The following is a 20,895-nucleotide window of genomic DNA, read 5'->3' on the forward strand; positions in this document are numbered from 1 at the left end:
AGAATCCTAACCTGTTTCCTGGCTTTAAGCAAAGTTCCTTAGCATTTCTTTGATTTAAGTTATAACTGGTTTTCTTAATAGTATCAAGTGAACTTGCTATTGAAAATAGTTAGATTATTTAAGAAATTGTATGATCAATACAATGTGGGTGGGAAAGGAATGGAAGACAATTGTAGATTCCAGAGAAGAGGGTGTGAAAGGACAGAGGGTCAGAGATAGGGGTAAAAAAATTCTAGAAACTAGAAGTGGAAAATTTGTAGTAATAATAATATGCATGATTAAGTCACTATGCATTATATTCTGGATAGGAAATCACATTTTGAATGCTGTGATGATGCTAAGGGAAAGAATGTAAATTAAGTTGAAAGAAAAAAGTTTCAGAAAAAAAATACCTATTCAGTGACTGCAGTATGCTATCTAGCCCCAGCTGGGTACTACTTTATAGGATGTTCATTCTATTCATTGAAGATTTTGCCTAAATTTGGACTTGTGTTCATAGAAATGTATATATCAGCTGTGCTTGCTATGAAAAGATTTAGATTAATTAAGATCTTTAGTGATTCAATAAAATGTGGGGGAAAAAGAGTATAGAAAGCAAACATTGATACCAGAGACATTGTGGGACGAGAGTGGGAGTTGGCAGACGGTAAGAGAGAGAGAATCAAGGATGAGGGGGAAAAAAAGCAAAACATATAGGAAACAAGAAATGGAAAATTATTTGTTGGTGATAATATGTATGTTGATGTGCTTGATTGAACCAATCAAGGTTCATCAAGGCACAGTGTGCCCTAGATGGAAAATCTCATTTTGTATGTTGTAATGATGTACAGTGAATGAATGTAAATAAATAAATTAAATAATAATAATAATAGGACTTTTCTGTGTTTATTTTCCAGCTTTTGTTGAGCTTTCAGCTATATTAAGTGAATTGCTTCTACCCTTTAAGTAGATGAAGTATCTTTTTATTTTTAGACAAAAAGACTCCAGGCTCAGAGATGTGGCGGGACTTCCTCACAGTTTTATAAATTGTAGGACCTAAACTATAACTCCAGTGTGGTTGTTACTTTTATAGTTCTCACTCTCTCTTTATTTATTTATTTATTTGTGTGTGTGTGTCTGTGTGTGTGTGTGTGTAGAGAGAGACACCAGCAGTTAGCATAATGGCTATGTCGCTGGACTCCCATGTAGTTGACCGCAGTTCGCGTCCCAGACCTGGTGGCTTAAACTCATGCCGGATGCATGTGCGTGTGTGCCCAAGATCCCAAGAGGAGAATGGAGGAAAAGGGATTGCGGTGTGGCCATCCCCCAGGGGGGGGATTTCTCGCTTCCTGTCTCTCTGTCTCTCTCTGTCTTTCTGGCGAGCTCATGCGCCATATAGCTAAAAACTTCTCCAAAAAAAGGGGAAAAAAATATGTATATATATAATTGGTGGACAATGCATGAACTTGAAAGAGAGAGCTAGGATAGGGAAAAGCACACCCCAATGAGACATGGTCATACCATAATCTATTCCCCTCCTGGTTTCTCCATCCTGTTGAGATTTGGAGCATGCACGCACATGTACTTGGCTTGTTTTTCTTTTTTTCTTTTTTAATTTGCCAGGTGACCCATGTGCTTACCAGAGAACCAGCCACAGAGAGTCAGTGAGAAAAACATCCCTTGGGGGGGTGTTCATGTCGTAATCCCTTTCCGTTCCTTTCTCTCCTTTTAGGATTTTGGGCACGCATGTATGTATGCCTGGTGTGTTTTTCAGGTTGCTCTGTCTGGGAGTCATGTTGCATGGTCAACTGTGTGAGAACCAGCCCCCCTAACCACCAGGCCATAGGACTGGCTCTACTTTCATAGTTTTTAAGAACTTGTGTGGAGAGGGACCAGCAGATGCCGTAATGTTTATGGCACTGGATGTAACCAGCCACAGTTCAAGTCCTGTATTCAGAGGCTTGAAACTCATGCTGGGTGTGTGTGTGTGTGTGTGTGTGCATACCCATAATCCCAAGGGGAGAGTGGAGGAGAAGGGATTGCAACATGGCTATCCTCCTTGGGGGGGGTGATTTCTCACCTTTTGCCTCTCTGGTGAGTGCACATGCCCTGGAGCAAAAATCTTAAAAACAAAAACAACAAACGTGAAATTCTTCATTGTGAAATTTTACTAACATTGTTTAGTTTTTGTTGTTGAAAGATTTGACCCATTGTCTTATTTTAGTTAAATTAATTATTCTATAAATATTTATTTCAGACCTCATGCAAAGAAAAAACTGAATATCTAGAGAAAATGGTTCAGAGGAATGAAAGGTATAAACAAGATGTGGAGAGATTCTATGAACGTAAGCGACATTTAGATTTAATTGAGATGCTTGAAGCAAAAAGGCCATGGGTGGTAAGTCTTTTTATTAGAGGCAAAAATAGGTGATTTTTAAAGTAGCAGAATAGTTATAAAGAATGCAGTAATTGTTCAAATTCGGTGCTTATTTTTCAATTTTGCTTTATATAATATTTATGTCTCTATTATACAGCTGTGTGTCAGCTCTTTTATAACAAATAATAGTTGATTGATTAATCATTGCTCCTAATTCTTTCATATTTTATTCTCAACAGATACTACTTTTTATTGCTTTTTAAAATGTTAATGCTCTAAAACTTTACACTTAAAAAATCAAATCTTTACATGTCCTCATCAGGTCACTGAGACTTTACTTTGCATATGCCAATAATACCAACTTGAGCCACAAATGTAGATAAATTACCTTAACTATAGTGTTTTCACTTTTTATACTTTCCAAGGCTTCTGAATTCTTGCTAATCACTGAGTGATTATTATTCCCTTTTCTTCATGCATTCATTACTTTGTAATAGAACAAAGTAGGTAGGAAATTGGTTTTTTTTATTTTTGCTATAGGGCGCGTGCGCTCTCCAGACAGACAGAGAGAGATACAGAGAGACAGAAAGCGAGAAATCACCCCCCAGGGGGGTTGGCCACGCCGCAATCCCTTCTCCTCCATTCTCCTCTCGAGAACTTGGGCGCGCACGCACATGCGCCTGGCGTGAGTTTTAAGCCACCGGGTCCGGGACACGAACCGCGGTCGACTACATGGGAATCCAGCGACATAGCCATTACACTAACTGCTGGTCCCAGTAGGAAAATTTTATAGTGTTTGTTCCACAATTAGAATGGAAATAATTTGTAGATTGAAAAGAGATGTGTCTATATTTCTGGCATTCTCACCTACCCCTCTTCATCCTTCCCTGTTCCATAATATCATTCTTTTTTTTTTAATTTTTTTTATTTTTAAAGAGATTTTTGCCTTAGGTCGCTTGTGGGGGCAGGGGGAGAGACAGACAGTGAAAGGGCAGGTGAGAAATCATCCCCCCAGGGGGATGGCCACACCTCAATCCCTTCTCCTCCTGGGATCTTGGGCACACCTGCACACGCACCTGGCATGAGTTTCAAGCCACCATGTTTGACACACAAACTGCAGTCAGACATACGGGAGTCCAGCAATATAACCGCCAAGCCATGTTGGTCCATAATTTCATTACTCTTCAACTTTTTCTTTTCTTAATTCTTTTTCATTGCGTTTTTCTTTTTTCCTGTGTCATTATTATTTTACCCACGTTATCTTGTCTTTTGAAATCTTTGGGTTTCCTCCTTTTTTCAAGATTGATTTAAAACCTTTCTTTATTTCTTATCTTTTTTTGACTTATGCTAATGTCGGTGCCCTTTTCTCTTTCTATCATTTTTCATCCTTCCACCCTTATTATATGCTGTCATAGCACTCTTACTTAGTAAATATTCTTTTTTTTTTGGAGAGGTTTTTGCCATAAGACGTGTGTGCTCACCAGATAGACAGAGACAGAGAGACAGAAAGCAAGAAACCACCCCCCAGGGGGGATGGCTATGCCGCAGTCCCTTCTCCATTCTCCTCTCAGGATCTTGGGCATGCACGCACACGCTCCTGGCGTGAGTTTTAAGCCACCAGGTCCGGGACGCGAACTGTGGTCGACTACATGGGAGTCTAGCGATATAGCCATTATGCTAACTGCTGGTCCCAGTAAATATTAATTTTTGTAATAATTGTGTAATTTCACCCAGCTAGCTCCATGCTTTTTATTCTTCTTTTGACTCTTTGTTGTTTGTCATTTTTGCCTTTCATGACCAAATTTCTTTTACTTCTTTATGTATCTCTGTATTTCTTCTTTATTGCGAGGGTAGAGGAAAATCTCATTTTAGTAACCTTTAAGGTATTAGTTTCAGAAACAGAAAGGGATAGAAGTCAGTCTGGCCTAGTGATAAAGGTTAACACCCATTGAATATCAAGATGTTTATTAAGTTGGTATTTACTATTTTTGAAGTTGTTTTAGAGGCCACATTTTATACAAATAAACCCAACAAAGGGATATCAAAATTATCTTGTTTTTTGCTTATGCCTTAATTTAGTATATGTTTTTGTTTAGGCTAATAGTGTACTACTTTTTCTTGAATTATTTGCAAGGAATATGAAAATGTTCGTCAAGAATATGAAGAAGTAAAACTAGCCCGTGACCAAGTTAAGGAAGAGGTTAGAAAACTTAAAGAAGGGCAGATTCCTATTACACGGCGAATTGAAGAAATTGAAAGGCAGCGTCACAATTTAGAGGCTCCAAAAAAAAAAAAAGGACTTTTTTTGTGTAATTTTAGATCATCTGAATTTTGTTTTTGCAAATAAGAAAAATAGATTGCATGTCTTTCAAGGTATTTTCTAGGATTTTCTTATAGCTGTGGTTCCTTGAGTTCTTTTATAGGAGTACTACCACTTAATAGTGCTATCAAGGACCTGATCATTATTGTTGGCTGGTTGATACTTTATACAAATTCCAAAATATAAAAATAAAATAATTGTTGTAATAGTAAGAGGATTCATAGCTATATTCCTAGAAACGTTGCACTTCTTTTGTGAATTTATGTGTTACAATTACACATCTTTTCGAAGAGGGTGATAAAAAAAAATCTAGTATTTCCTAGACTAGATAATAGAGTAGAATATTCTCTGTATTTTAAAAGTAAAAGTTAAAAATAAAATCATGGTCATGGTTTTTAACCTTTATGGGGATTTGTGGGATAAGAGATTATTTTCAGAGTCATTTAATTCTCGCTCTTAGAATAGTGCAATATATGGGACCAGAAGTTGGCGTAATGGCTATGTCACTGGACTCCCATGAACTCGACTGCGGTTCGAGTCCCGGACCCAGTGGCTTAAACTCATACCAGGCGCATGTGCAGGTGTGCTCAAGATCCCAAGAGGAGAATGGAGGAGAAGGGACTGTGGCGTGGACATCTTCCCTGGGGGGTGATTTCTTACTTTCTGTCTTTCTGTCTCTCTGCTGTTGTAAAGTGCCACCAAATGAACAACCACCAAAGCTAGATTAAGGTTAAAGGGAGTCTTTATTAGCTGACCAGCGACTACAGCCTGAGGTTCAGGGCCCCAGAGTCATAACTGTAGCGCCAGCCAAAGTTTAGGGTAGCCTCTTAGAGGAGTAGGTTGCTAGGTGTGCATGATTCCCAAGCAAAAGCAGTTACAGAAACTGAATCTAACAGATTAATTATTTCTGAGGGGAGTGGGGTTTCCATGCAACCAGTTACATTGCTAAACAAAGGAGTTTCGGGCTAGTTAGCAAAGACAGTAGCAGGTACAAGATACCATCCCAGCTGTGGTTTTCTGTATGGCTAGCACAATCTATTTTCTCATGGGAAGAGCAAGCAGGTTTACAGAAGCAGACAGTCATGTTAGGATAACGGAACAGAATGGATGAACAGGTGCTCATGTGCAAGATCTGATATGCGGCCTTCCACACTGTCTTTCTGGCGAGCACACATGCCCTATAGCAAAAAGCTCTCAAAAAAAAAAAAAAAAAGTGCAATATAGGCATACCTAAATTCTTTTTTCTTTTTTTTTTTAATGGAGAGGTTTTCGCTATAGGATGCGTGCGCTCGCCAGAAAGAGAGAGTAAGAGAGATAGAAAGTGAGAAATCACCCCCCAGGGGGGATGGCCACACCACAATGCCTTCTCCTCCATTCTCGTCTTGGGATCTTGGGCACTCATGCACACGTGCCCGGCGTGAGTTTAAGCCGCCAGGTCCAGGACTGGAACTGCAGTCGACTACATGGGAGTCCAGGGACATAGCCATTACACTAACTGCTGGTCCCACCTAAAATTTTTCATGAGATTTTGGGGATTTATAGATGGACTGAAGTTAGATATTGACCCCTCCTGAAGAACCTCTGATATGTATTGATCTGTTAACTTAAATATGTAGCGTGTTTTAGAATTAGACCAGTGCAATTTATACTATATGAATGTTAATTTATAAAATGCAGGAAATCACTTTAAGTATGTTTGTGTTGTATACTTCTGGTGTTGGTCATTGTGCTTGAAGGATATTAATGATCATAAAGGGGAGACTAGCAGTTAGCGTAATGGCTATGTCGCTGGACTACCACGTAGTCGACCGCGGTTCGAGTCCCAGACCCAGTGGCTTAAACTCACGCCGGGCGCGTGTGCGTGCATGCCCAAGATCCCGAGAGGAGAATGAAGAAGGGATTGCGGCGTGGCCATCACCCTGGGGGGTGATTTCTTGCTTTCTGTCTCTCTGTCTCTCTCTGTCTGGCGAGTGCACACGCCCTATAGCAAAAAAAACTCTCAAAAAAAAAAAAATCATAAAGGGAGGTTTTCAACTTAGCACTGCCATAGAAGGAAATAGTGTAAACCATGATTTCCACTATTGAAAGATCATTTAATTTGTATATTACAAATTTTGCATTAATGCAAAATTTTTTTGAGAGATTTTTGCTATAGGACTTATGCCCTCACGAAAGAGACAGAAAGCAAGAAATCACTCCCCCCAGGGGTTGGCCACACTGCAATTCTTTTTCCTCTGGGGATTTTGGGCATATATGCACATGTGCCCAGCATGAGTTTTAAGCCACTATGTCTGTGGTTGACATGTGGGAATTCAGTGACGTAACCATTATACCATCTGCTGATCCCACATTAGTGAGTGTTTGTCTTCTCTTAAGTGTGTGTTTTTTTTGGGGGGGAGGTTTTTGCTAAAGGGCCATGCACTCGCCAAAAGACAGAGGGAGAGAGAGACAGACAGACAGAAAGCGAGAAATCACCCCTAAGGGGGGATGGCCATGTCGCAATCCCTTTTCCTCCATTCTCCTCTCAGGATCTTGGGCACGCACGCACACGTGCCCAGCGTGCGTTTTAAGCCACCGGGTCCAGGACTCAAACTGCAGTCAACTACATGGGAGCTCAGCGACATAGCCATTACGTTAATTGCTAGTCTCATATCTTCTCTTAAGTTTTAACTTTAATTTATTTTTAAAAAGCAGTTTTTATGTGGTACTCTTTCATATAAAGATGTGATGGTTCTCTTTTTAGGCAGCCTGGAGATCAGAAAATGATTTTTTGAGTTAGATCAGATATTTACAATACATGCTCAGCACTACTTAGTGAGGAAAGCTTTATCTAAGATAAAAAGTCTATAATGGAGAAAAGGAGCCAGTAGTTTTGACTTTGCTGCTATCCTGTCATGAAATTCTACTGTATCTTAATTCTAATAGAGAATAAAGTGACTTAGAATTATTATCTCAAGTCTGGAAGATCAAACAGTTATTAAGAACAGACAAGGAGGACCAACAGTTAGCATAATGGCTATGTTGCTGGACTCCCATGTAATCGACTGTGGTTCGAGTCCCGGACCTGGTGGCTTAAAACTCACGCTGGGCGCATGTGCATGCATGCCCAAGTTCCCGAGAGGAGAATGGAGGAGAAGGGATTGCCGTGTGATTTCTCGCTTTCTGTCTCTCTGACTCTCTCTGTCTGTCTCTGGCGAGTGCACGTGCCCTATAGCAAAAACCTCTCAAAAAAAAAAAAAAATTTCCAAATCTCTTAGTTAAAGAATCTTACTAGGGTGCCAGCCCATGGCATGGGGGTTCAGATGACTGGATTTCACACAACCTGCTGTACTATGCAGCTTGAAAAACATGGTGGATACGTGTGTGCATGCCCAAACTCCAGAGAGGAATGGAGGAAAAGGGATTGCAGCATACTTCCCTTGGGGGAGATTCTCTCTCTCTCTCTCTCTCTCTCTCTCTCTCTCTCCCCCTCTCCCTCTCTCCCTCTCCCTCTCTCTCTCTCTCTGTGTGTGTGTCTATCTCCAACTAATGCATGTGTCCTATAGCAAATTGAAAGAAAAATTTAAAAAGAACCATATTGTGGGGAAAGGAGAAGACTGCAGTGTGATCATATCCCAAGTGAGGGGTGCATTCTCGGTTTCTCTTGTCTATCTGTCCAGCAAGCACACATACCCTGTCAGACTAAAAACAAAGAATCGTATCTAAAACTCTTTGTTTTGCTTGACTGTTCCTGTTAGAAACTTGGTTACTAAAGCTCAAACGCTAGTGAATCTAACTTGTTCTTGTGAAAATTTATGTACTTAAGATATTTTAGAATTGTCTTCCTGAAGAAGCAATACAGGATTTCAAGTGGCACATGTCAGTGTGTATTTGAAATTATTAGCACCCATTGGTTAATTTTGTTTAAGTGTTCATGCTGTTTTTGTACCTTTTCCTTTGTTCCAGCAGAAAATCTTTTTCAATGCTTGTATATATATATATTTTTTTTAATATTCCTGGGAGGTGATACAGTATTATAGACAGGGCAAAGGCTTTAGATTCACATAGTACTGTATTTTAAATCCCCACTGTGCCGTTTACTAACACTCGGACTTTGAGCAAATTGTTAATCTCATTGAGCTTTATTTTCCTCGGTAGTAAGGCTAAGGATGGTAGTAATAATCTTACATGACTAATGTGTATGATTTAAGACATGAATATAGCTAGTATTAATGTTTCCCTAGTAATCACTCAGTAAATCCTGGTTTTCATCTGTATAGAGAAATGATTCTCTCCTGACATTAGAGATTCACAGGTTCAATGATTTATAGGAGGACTCACAACTAAGATTTATCAGAGCAAATGGATACTAAGCACAATCAGTAAAAAGAAAAAGCACATGAAACACAGTCCTGAGAAAACCACACAGAGGTTTACAAGGGCCCTCACCCTGTAAAGTCACACAGAACGTCTTTAATTTCTCTATCATCAAATTGTGACAATACTTGTGAAGTGCCATCTACTGAGGAAGTGCATTAGACATTCAGTTCCCAAGGTTTTTATGGGGGTTGGACTTGTACGCATTCTGGCAGCATCTAGTAAAATTCTAGGCTCCAGGGACCAGCAGTTATCATAATGGCTATGTCGCTGGACTCCCATGTAGTCGACCGCAGTTCGCGTCCCGGACCCGGTGGCTTCAACTCACGCCAGGCGCGTGTGTATGCGTGCCCAAGATCCTGAGAGGAGAAGGGAGTGCATCATGGCCATCCCCCCTAGGGGGTGATTTCTCACTTTCTATCTCTCTATCTCTCTGTCTGTCTGGTGAGCACACGCACCCTATAGCAAAAACCTCTCCCAAAAAAAAAAATTTTAGGCTCCAAATCAGAAAGCCAGTACTCAGCATCAACCATACTGTTTGTCCAGACAAGCACAGGAAGCCACTCTTACCAGTTAGGAAATGGTAGAAACGCTCTGCAAATGCAGGGTCCCAGTCAATAGCCAATCAAGCCTTTCTAAGAATACTAGTCTCAGGACCAGCAGATGACGTAATGGTTATGTCGCTGCACTTCCACATAGTTGATCATGGCTCAAGTCCTGGACCCGGTGGCTTAAACCTTATGTCAGGCACGTGTATGTGCATGCCCAAAATCCCAAGAGGAGAATAGAGGAGAAGGGATTGTGACATGGCCATCCCCCTCAGGTTGAGTTGAGTTCTTGCTTTCTGTTTCCCTGGTGAGTGCATGCGCCCTATAGCAAAAATCTCTCTTTAAAAAAATAATGAAACTAAGAATATTAGTCTTAGGCCTGAAGTACGTATTTTCTGTATAGCCCTATTCTCCACTGTGTGCAGATTTATATTTTATGTGTTAACTATGTATAATATGTGTTCATGTATAGTTTACATGTTTTATATGTTAAGATATATAAAGGTAACATACTTGCTATAGTAAAATCCTGCATTTGAAATGAGACCTGTTTTGGGATATTAGTTAACATTTTTTAGCTGTGTATCCTGGGTACTTTGCCTCTTTTAGCCTTATTTTCTTCCTGTGTGGAAAAGCAGTAATATCTGTGCTGACTATTCTGTTTGCTTTCAAGATCGAATGCAATAACACAGGAAGATAAATGTGGAAAGATAAATACATGTGTTCATGCAGCTGTTTTAAAATATAGATAGTTAAAAGTCCTTTTAGATTTGCAAGTAACTGTTGATATTTTTGTGATAGTTATGAATTTGGTTTGAAATAAATTATGGAAAAGTATTGTTATGGGTTAATTCTAAAAAATACTTGGATGGGTAGGACCAAATAATTGACTTGCTTGAGTCTTTAACTAATATTTCCCCCATCTTGTTTAATCTTACAGGCATTGGATATTAAGGAGACATCTCAGAAATGCAAACAAAAGCAAGATGTTATAGAGAGGAAAGATAAACATGTAAGATTTCATTCTGATTTTATTTTCAGATCTGGATGATATGGCTCAGATGCTTGATTGGAAATTGTCCAAGGTCCTCTTTATTGCCTATTTTAATCTGTAAGGGAAACTAAGAATGCGAAACATAATTGTTACACAGATGATAACTGGGGAAAATTTGGCAAATGTACTGATAGATGTGCATTATAATCTTTGTGACTGAGTAACTACAGTTTTTAAATAGGGTGATAGTGTATTTAGTTACCTTAATAGCAAATATCTATAGCATGGGTTTATTCTGACTTTTTGTTTGTTTACACAGAAAAGGATCTTTCATTGAAAGAAATTATGATGCCATTTATGTAGAAAATGCTTGACTACCTTTATGCATGACTGGAATTAATGAGACAGTTTACTTAAACTATAAGGCTTTTTATCTTGATTACATTTTTATTGTTTAATCTATTTTGATATAACTTTGGTTAATAAACAAATTTTGAAAATGAAGATAGCTAAACTGTAAAACATAGCTTATTATAGATAGCTTACTGCTAAGGAAGATCTATTTAAATGTTAATTTATACTTAACCTCACAGAGTTTAAAACTTAAGGCAGAGAAACTTTCTCATTTTTCCAAAAAGATTAATTTTATAAAATACTCTATGTGATGAAAGATTGCAAAACTATTTCATGATGGAACATGTCTTTTGTGTCTTATTCTTTTAGCTTGTTTCCTCAGCTTTAACTTTGTAACTTCTGAATGGAATTTTGACATTTAACCATATTTATATCCAAGAGCATTTAATCACTTTCTTATTACCTGCTCTTGTTTTTCTTTTTCTTTTTATTTGCCAGAGGGCATGTGAACTCAACAGAGGAAAACAAGTGATCTCACCAAAGGGAGATGAGAGATAGGGAGAGAGAAAGAGAAAATACCCTCCCTATGGCCATAGTCATGCTGCAGTTCTTTTCTGTTCCTCTAGCCTTTGGGGATTTGGGGCACACACACACGTGTACCAGCCTGTTAAGCTGCCAGGAACAGGATTTTAATGGTGGTGGGCCATGTGGGATTTGACTCCTTTAATCAGTAGGTTATGGGGCCAGCCCTTGCTAGTTTTTTGATATATATAATATCTTCACAAATCTTTCTGAGAACACAAATAAAAAGTTTTAAGTTTTCTTCTTTTTTTTTCTTGCTTACATGTTATTTGTTTTCTTATTTTCTAGAGTCTTTTCTTGTTTCTCTGGGGATTTTTAGCTAACTTTATGGATAAAAGTAGAACATTTAAAAGCTGAATACAAATTCTTTTCTTGAGTGGGACTTGATGGCAAAATTATTTTAGGATGGTTGGGCAAGAAAGTGAGCTCTTTTGCTAACAGATCCCCAAATGTATGTAGGATTATGTGCCTTAGGGATATGCATGTAACTTCATACATCCCTAATGGATGAAGCCTTGCATTAATATTCCAGATTTCATCCTCACCTTTTTTCCTGTGCCTTTATTTTCAAGTCCCAAACCTGTCTTAATTTCTCCATAAAGTAGGCCTCAGATTTCCATGGAAGAAGTTTGGTGTTGCCAGTATTGTCTGCTCAGGTCATGAGTATAGGGGTAGAAGTGGTTGGGATAAGAAGTAGGATGTGATGCCTTTTATACTTGACATTTCCTGATTCTAAAACTCTCTTGGTTGTTATGTTTTATTTTGTGGAGGAAAATATCTGCTCTTCACTTGTCGCTTTCTCCTTCACTCTTTTACATCATAGTTCTTATAACAGGCTGCTGAATTAGTTATCCCTCTATCTTTCATCTTCTAAATTTTTAAGTAAAAAAGTTCCATTTATATTTTATTTATTATTTGCCAGAAGACAAGTGTGCTTGCTGGAGGGAGGAAACCCTCCACTGCCCCAATGGTCACTTCTCCATTCTACTCTTGGGATTTTGGATGCAGAAGCACATGTTCCCAATGTGTCTTAAGCCACTAGGTCTAAGATTTGAACCACACAATCACCTCTGTGAGATCATACTACTTTAACCCTGTACCATAGGCTATCCCCTTATCGTCTAAATATTTATTGAAATTTTCTATTTGTTAATGTCTCTTCCTGTATTCTCTATCCTCATGGGACTAAATTCTTTTTAAAATATTTTTTCTATTATTTTGTTAGGGTTTAGGTGGAAAAAGTACAAAGATTGAACTTGAAACCCCAAATAGGAATACCTGGTTTTTAGATTGTTTAATGTTGAACTATCCTTACATTCTGTAATAAATCTTACTTGGTATTTTAATACATTTCTGAATTTAACTAGAAAAACCTTATATTTAGAATTTTTTGAACCATGGGAGGTAGGCCTACATTTTATTTTTTGTACCATTCTTAACTGATTTTGTTTTGGGGTTTATGCTAACCTGGTAAGTAATTTAGTACTCAATGGATAAATTTTTATTATTTCTATTTATTCTTTCTCTAATGTTGCTTTTATTACCTTATCATATTTGCCAGGATTTACTATTTTTATGAGTCTTCTCAAATAATCTTTTAAAAATCAGCCTTGTTTTATTTATTTATTTTTTTTTTTGAGAGATTTTTGCTATAGGGCGCGTGCGCTCACCAGACAAAGAGAGACACAGAGACAAAAAGCGAGAAATCACCCCCCCAGGGGGGATGGTCACGCCGCAGTCCCTTCTCCTCCATTCTCCTCGGGATCTTGGGCACGCACGCACATGCGCCCGGCGTGAGTTTTAAGCCACCGGGTCCGGGACGCGAACCGCGGTCGACTATTTGGGAGTCCAGCGACATAGCCATTACGCTAACTGCTGGTTCCCAAAAATCAGCCTTGTTTTTTAATTGTCTATTGATCATACCTGCTTTAACTTCTTTAATTCTGTTTTTCTACATTGTTTGAGTGTATTTTCTTAAGGTCTTAAATTTAAAAGTTCTTTAATTTTTAGCCTGTGTGTGTGTGTGTGTGTGTGTGTTTATGACTGTGTGTGTGAGAGGGAGAGAAAGAGAAATATTTATTTAGACGGGACCTTGCTATATTGTAATTCTCATGCCTTAAGTCTTTTTTTTGAGTAGCTGGGAATATAGGCATATAATACTTACATGCAGTTTCGGGGGTGGAGGCTGGGTATTGAACCCAGGCTTCCCATGTGGCCTTAGGCTGCTGAGCAGCAATGTCTAGCACATGCTACCATGACTAGGCCTATTTTTTTTTTTTTAATAAAAAAAATTGTATTTACTTAGAAGCATCCAGAATGTCAACAAAACAGCTGCAACTTTCTTTCTTTTTTTTTTTTTTTTTGGAGATTTTTTTTTTTGCAATTACAGAGTGGTATTCAGTTAACAGACCTATTTTGAGCTTTAATTTTTTTCTTTTTCTTTTTTTAAATTGCCAGAAGGTATATGTGCTTCATAGAGAGAGGGAGATGGAGAAGGCACCCATTAGTGAGGCATGGTTTGCACAACAATTTCTTCTCCTTTGTTTCTACCTTCTCTTGGGGCCTCGGGCACTCAAACACATGTACCCAGCATGTTTCTCAAGCCACTGAGATGGAATTCAAGCTGTAATTGGCTTTATGAGATCAGACTCCCCAAACCATTAGGTTCTGGGGCTGGCCCATTAGCCTTTCTTAATTTTTGATTAATGCATTTTAGGATGTAAATTTTTTCTGGGAATAATTTGACTATATTCACAAATGTTGATGTGTGTTTTTGCTTTACAGTTTAATATTTTATAATTTTCATTTTAATGTTTTTATTCATTTAAGGTTACTTAGGAGTTATTTTCATTTTACAAATAAGGAATGTTTTAAGTCTTTTTATGTAGAGTTTATTGTACTGGTATATAGTCAACAATTGTGGCCTTTATGACTTTAGAATGTCTTGAGACATTCCTTGTACTTTTATTGTGTATTTGTTTTTTGTGCATATTCTACATATATTTGAAAAGAATGTCCATTTTGTTTTGGGGCATGATGTGGAGATACATATACAAACATACAGATATACATTTATGTGTATTTCCAAACATGTTTTCTATAATTATATTACAGAAATGTTCTACTTTCTTAATTTTTTACCTGTATAACTTATCTGTTTTTAAAATGTCAGATTTTCCTTCTGTGTGTGTAGATTTGTCTAATTTTCTTGTAATGATTTAGTTTTTGCTTCATAGACCAAATACATATATATATATATATATTCGTTATTTAAAATGTCAATTTTTTTCCTGTGAGTGTAGATTTGTTTATTTTTTCTTATTATTATATTAGTTTTTGCTTTGTAAACTAAATACATATTTTTAATAGCACAGTTGTCTTTTGTATTAGATAAAAGAAAAAAGGAATTATAAGTAACAAAGTGTTATGTTTTATATTCACCTTTATGATTCTTTTAATGATACACTTGGTTACATAGGTTCAGGATCCTGTCCAGCCTTCTTTCATTTCAGACTGAAAAGATTCCCTTTAGTATTTCTTGTACAGCTGGTTTAATAGTGACAAACTCTCAGTTTTTGTTTATATGAGAATCTCATAAATTTTCCTTTGTTATTTGAAGGATAGTTTTGCTGGGTATAAAGTTCTCTGTTTCAGCAGGTTTTTATTTTATTGTAAATTTAATTTATTTTTATCCTGACAGTAAATCGGGGGGGGGGGAACCCTAGTAAGGTTTTCACGCCATGATCTATCACCCATGTTAAGTCAGCGTAGATTATGGGTGTGCTCAAGTGCACCTGCTGTGTATAGGGAGATCATGGAACAGGAATTGAGAACCTTCCTCTGTGAGTCTAACTGCATTACTGCTGCACCAACATCTGGCCCTCTTCCAGCACTTTGAATGTGACGTCCTACTGCCTTCTGGTCTCTGGTCTCTGATAAGAACTCAGTTATTAATCTTATTGAGGACATTATATAAGGGATAGAGTCAATGTTTTCTTACTTTCAGAGTGTTTTTTTTTCCGGGGGGCATGGGGAGGTTTTTGCTATAGGGGATGTGTGCTTGCCAGAAAGACAGAGAGAGACAGAAAGATAGAAAGTGAGAAATCACCCACCAGGGGGGATGGCCAGACCGCAGTCCCTTCTCCTCCATTCTCCTCTTGGGATCTTGGGCACGCACACACACGTGCCCAGCGTAAGTTTTAAGCCACTGGTCCAGGACGCAAACCGCGGTCGACTACATGGGAGTACAACAACATAGCCATTATGCTAACTGCTGATCCCTAACTCTAGAATTTCTAACTGAACATTTTTTTTTCCCCTTAGAGACAGGGTTTTCCAGTATTGCCCAGGCTGTCTTCAAACTCGTGATGCTTCTGTCTCAGTCTCCTGAGTAGCTGGGACTGTAGGTATATAGCACTGCTCCCAGCTCCTTGTCTCTCCTTTGTCTTTATATTCCCTATTCAGTGTGACATTGTTCTCTTACTTTCCTTTACTTCCTTAGACATGCTTTTCTTTAGTTTATTGAACAGTTTAAAATAGCTGTCTTTGTCTTATAAATCTATCCTCAGGTGCTTTTTCTGTGAATTGCTTTCTTCTCTGTATATGGGTCATATTTTCTTATTTCTTTGAAACTAGGTATTTTAAATAAAAATGTGGGAACTCTGGAAATCACTGTTCATTTAAGTGGTCAGGTAGTGACTGAACAATTATTTCATTAAATGCCTAGAACAAGTATGTTTCCATCTTTGTTGAGGATCTCTGTGTATATGTTAGTTCATGCCTTCAACACTCAAAATAGGCACTATTCTTTTTTGGGGGGGAGGTTTTTGCTGTAGGGTGCATGCACTCGCCAGAAGGACAGAGAGAGAGACAGAAAGCGAGAAATCACCCCCCAGGGGCGATGGCCACGCCGCAATCCTTTCTCCTCCATTCTCCTCTCAGGATCTTGGGCATGCACTCACATGTGCCCAGCATGAGTTTAAGCCACCGGGTTCGGGACTCAAACTATGGTCAACTACATGATAGTCCAGCGACATAGCCATTATGCCAGCTGCTGGTCCCAAAATAGGCACTATTCTTACTTTTTACTGATAGTCATTTGTCTTGAACAAATGCTTCTTGGGTTATTGAAAACTTCAGTTAATTTCCAGTGCAAGTTCATGACTGTGTTTGTCCTCATTTCCTATTTGCACAGAACATGTGTAACAGGTGATAGATATAACTTAGGGCTTTTTCAGGTGTTTCTGGAGCATGCATACAGCCCTCATGCATATGACCTTGATTCCCAGGAGCTTCTAAAACCTTGTATCGACATCTCATTCCCCAGCCTTTTCCTTTTAAAATTTTTGGTTACCTTTGGTTACCTTATTTTTTGTTGCACCCTTCTTTAGGCAGCTATGAAATTAAACAGTTGGTACTGATTGTTTTTGACCAGTGTGTTCAGGGAAGAGTGTTCTTTCTGCAGTAGATGAACCACGAGTTGGTTAAATAAAGACAATCCTTGCAAGTAAGGTTTTCTAGGAAATTGCCAGACAGATCAGATAATGACATTGTCTGAGGATGAGGATTTAAAAGAGCTCAGTGCTAGCAGATGGTGCAGAACTCAGTGCTAGCATATGGCCAATTGCATGATTTGGGTTTTGGACCCAGTGGCTTGATAAACAGTCTATGCAGATACACACATGCCCAAAATCCCTAGAGGAGAATGAAGAAAAAGGGACTGTGGTGTGGCTATCCTGAAATGAGGAGTGATTTTTCACTTTCTCTCTGTTTCTTTGTCTCTCTCTGGCACAGATGCCCTATAGCACAAAAAAAAAAAAAAAAGAAAGAAAGAAAGAAAGCTCCAAACCCTATTCAGCTTCTCTTCAGTGACTGCTCTGCCTGATGATTTTTACTGTGATTATAGGCTATTGGCTTTCAAAGCTACTTTGGAAACAAGGCTACTTAGTTATTCATGAACAGGGCATATTTAGAATTCCACAGATCTTGCTATTAATATTTTTACTGAGATTGAGCTATTTTTCTTGAATAAACAATTCTTTCATTGTTAAAAGCATTTGACTAATTCCATAGCTCTGAAAAAGTTGATTTAGCAGTTGTCAGTGTTCTCATTGCTTTTATGGAGGACAGGGTTTTCAGATTTTCTTACTTAACATTTCTGATGACATCCAAATCTTTTCTATATCTACAGAAAAATGTTGCTCGGATTTTAATAGGAATTGCCTTAAACCTTTGGGGAGAGTTGAAATCTTTACTATGTTGAGTCTTCCAATCTATCAACACGGTATGTCTCCATTTATTTAGATCTTTCAGCAGCATACAAGTCTTTTATATGTTTTGTAGATTCACATCTCATTAATTCAGTTTGTGTTTCTTTTTTCCTTCTCTCTCTCTTCTTTTCCTTTTGTTAGATTTCTTAGGATCTTTTATATAGACAATCAAGTCATCTACCAATAGGGACAGGTTTTTATTTACTTTCTTCCTGATTAGTACATGTCTAGTTTCCTTTTCTTACTGCTGTGGCTAGAATTTCTAGTACTATGTTGAATAAGAGTGGTATGTGTGAATATCATTGCCTTGTTCCTAACCTTAAAAGGAACCCATTCTGTTTTCCACCATTAAGTATGTTAGCTGAAGTTGTTTTGTTTTTTAATAGAGGCACTTTATCAGATTCCTATACATACTGCTGTGTTTCCTAAGATTTTTATTATGAATAGAAGTTTTATTTTGTCGTTTGCTATTCTGCATGTACTGATATGATAGTGTACTTTTTTTTCCTTTTTTTTCCTTCTTCAGTTTTGCTATAGGGCACCTGAGAGAAGGGGGAGTAGGGGAGAGTGGGTCCAAAACCCAAAAACCCACCAGGGTAGGGGGTGATTACCACACCACAATCCTTTCTCCTCTTGGGATTTTAGGCATGCATGCACACATGTGGCTTGTTTTTCAAGCTGCTGGGTCCCGGACTTGAACCATACAATTGGACATGTGGGATCCAGCTGCTTTAACCACCACAGCACCAGCTAGACCTCTTTCTTTTTATTTTCCATTTATTTATTCTATGAGTGAATGAGAGAGACATACAACACCCCCAACAGAGTTTTTGATGCTGTAATCTGTCCCCCACTTTATAGCCTGGATCACAGACGTGTGTGCCTGGCCTACTCATAGAGTTCTCTAGGTGAAAACCAGTAACTGTCCCGTGTTGGTATATGTCACAGAGCATCACATTTTATCACTGCACCACCGTGCAGCCTCTAGTTGTTTTGTTTGTTTTTTTTTTTCTTTAGCCTGTTAATATGATGGATTACATTGATTGGCTTAAATATCAAATCAACTTAGAAATAAACCCTACTTGGTAGTGGCGTATAAGTGTATAATTCATTTTACATACTGATGAATTTTCTTTGCCAACATTTTATTAAAGGATTTTGCATTTGTTTTTGTGGTGGTTATTCTGTAGTATCACTTTTGTACTTTCTGTCTGCTTTTGGTATTAGGATAACAACTGTTGGGTCATCAGAAAAGTCATAATGTATCTTTTTATGTTTCTGTATGCAAGTGTGTCATAACTTTTCCAGTGACCCAATAGCTTGATAAGATGAATAGGGAAGTGATCTCTTCTATTTTCTAGAAGCAGTTATGTAGGATTGGTGTTAATTCTTCCAACATTTTATATAACTCAAGTAAAACTATTTGGTTCTGAATATTTCTTTTTTGAGGTGTATTTAAATTACAAATTCAGTTTTCTTAATATTTATGGGACTATTTAAATATTTTTCTTTCATATTAGGGGAGTTTTAATAGTTTGGTTTTTTTTGAAGAATTGGTCCATATTGTCTAAGTTAACATATTAATGTATGCATCAGTTATCTTATCCTTTGCTCCAGAGTCTGTAGTGATACCTCTGTTTCATTCGAATTGGTAATTCGTGTCTCATTTTTTCCTCCCCATTTTTGGTCAGTCTAGCTTAGAAATTTGTTATTTTATTATTATTATTGTTATCTTTTGGAAAGGTTTTTGCTATAGGGCGTGCATGCTCACCAGAAAGACAGAGAAACAGACACAGAAAGCGAGAAATCACCCGCCAAGGGGGGATGACCACGCAATTTCTTCTCCATTCTCCTCTCGGGATTTTAGACACTCACACACATGCACCTGGTGTGAATTTAAGCCATCGGGTTCAGAACTAGAACCAAGGTTGACTACGTGGGAATCTAGCAACATAGCCATTTTGCCAACTGCTGGTCCCAGAAGTTTGTTAATTTTATTGAGCTTTTTAAGGAACCAGCTCTTTGACTGATTAGTTCTATTTTACTGTTTTTAATTTCACTAATGTCCAATCTTTTATCTTTTTCTTTCTTGTGGTAAATGTGGGTTTACTTTGCTTTTTCCTGGTTCTTGATGTGGAAGCGTAGAATATTGATTCAGTTCTTTTTTTCTTGTGTATCCTATAAATTTTCCTCTCTCTCAAATTTGATGTCGTATTTTAAGTTCATTCAGTTTAGTGTATTTTTTTCCATTTTTTTCTTGAAACAGTAATTTGTTTATCTTTTTACCTCACTGTGAACATTAGGTTGTTTTTATGTTTGAGCTTTTACCAGTAAAGCTGCCATAACAGCTTTTTGTATGGAAAGTTTTTTGTGCAGACAGAAGGTTTTATTTCCCCTGGATAATATTCTAGGAGTAAATTATTATAGGCATGCCTTTCTTTTTCTTGCTTTCTAATGAACTATTATTACGTACAATTATTTTTAACAGGATGAATGATTGATACCATAGATTTCTAACTTTCTTTTTCTTGCTTCCTTATGTGCAATTATTTCTTTTTTTTGTTTTGTTTTATTTATTTTAATTTGACTAGAGAGGGACAGAGAAAGAGAGAAAGGGAGAAAGCCAGCTGCTAGGTTCAGGCCTCGAACCATAGTCAGCCATATGGGAGTCCAGCGCCCTCAACCACCATGCCACCTGCCAGCCCCTATGTACAATTATTTCTAACTGGACCAATGATTGATACCATAGATCTTTTCAGATTATAAACCCTTATATCCCAAATTCTTCTTTTATTCGTTCTGTTAATATCTTTGTTTTTAAAAATCTGTCCTCATTAATTTATTAAATTTTTTGTTGTCTGATTTTTAATCATTAATTTTCTTTAGAACTATATTTCTCAATTAAGAATATCATTGAGAATTCGATATATACTTCCAAAATAACCAGTAGAGTAAATTTTGAATGTATTCCATACACTGTAATGTTAAATGTTGAAGGTGGTGAATACATTTATACCCTTGAATTGCTTATTACATATTGCATAGATACTGGTTTTTTTTTTTTTTTGGAGAGGTTTTTACTATAGGGTGCGTGCGCTCGCCCGAAAGAGCAAGAA

At 37.7% G+C, this 20,895-nt stretch overlaps 1 protein-coding gene across 6 annotated transcripts in view; it reads left to right on the top strand.

Annotated features, from left to right (window-relative positions):
* Nucleotides 1-20,895, top strand: part of SMC5 (structural maintenance of chromosomes 5) — a 97,840-nt gene that overhangs the window by 21,936 nt on the left and 55,009 nt on the right. For 4 of the 6 annotated variants that reach the window (XM_006152472.3, XM_006152474.3, XM_006152473.3 and 1 more), the window contains exons 6-7: nt 2,237-2,377; nt 10,521-10,592. In XM_006152472.3, coding sequence (XP_006152534.1) covers nt 2,237-2,377; nt 10,521-10,592 — 213 coding nt within the window. Of the gene's footprint in view, nt 1-2,236; nt 2,378-4,490; nt 4,651-10,518; nt 10,593-20,895 lie in introns of all 6 variants that reach the window. The other 2 variants (XM_006152476.3, XM_006152477.3) reach the window with 1 other exon arrangement.

Source organism: Tupaia chinensis, unplaced genomic scaffold, assembly GCF_000334495.1.
Source record: "Tupaia chinensis unplaced genomic scaffold, TupChi_1.0 Scaffold000354_1, whole genome shotgun sequence".
NCBI classification, from domain to species: domain Eukaryota; kingdom Metazoa; phylum Chordata; class Mammalia; order Scandentia; family Tupaiidae; genus Tupaia; species Tupaia belangeri.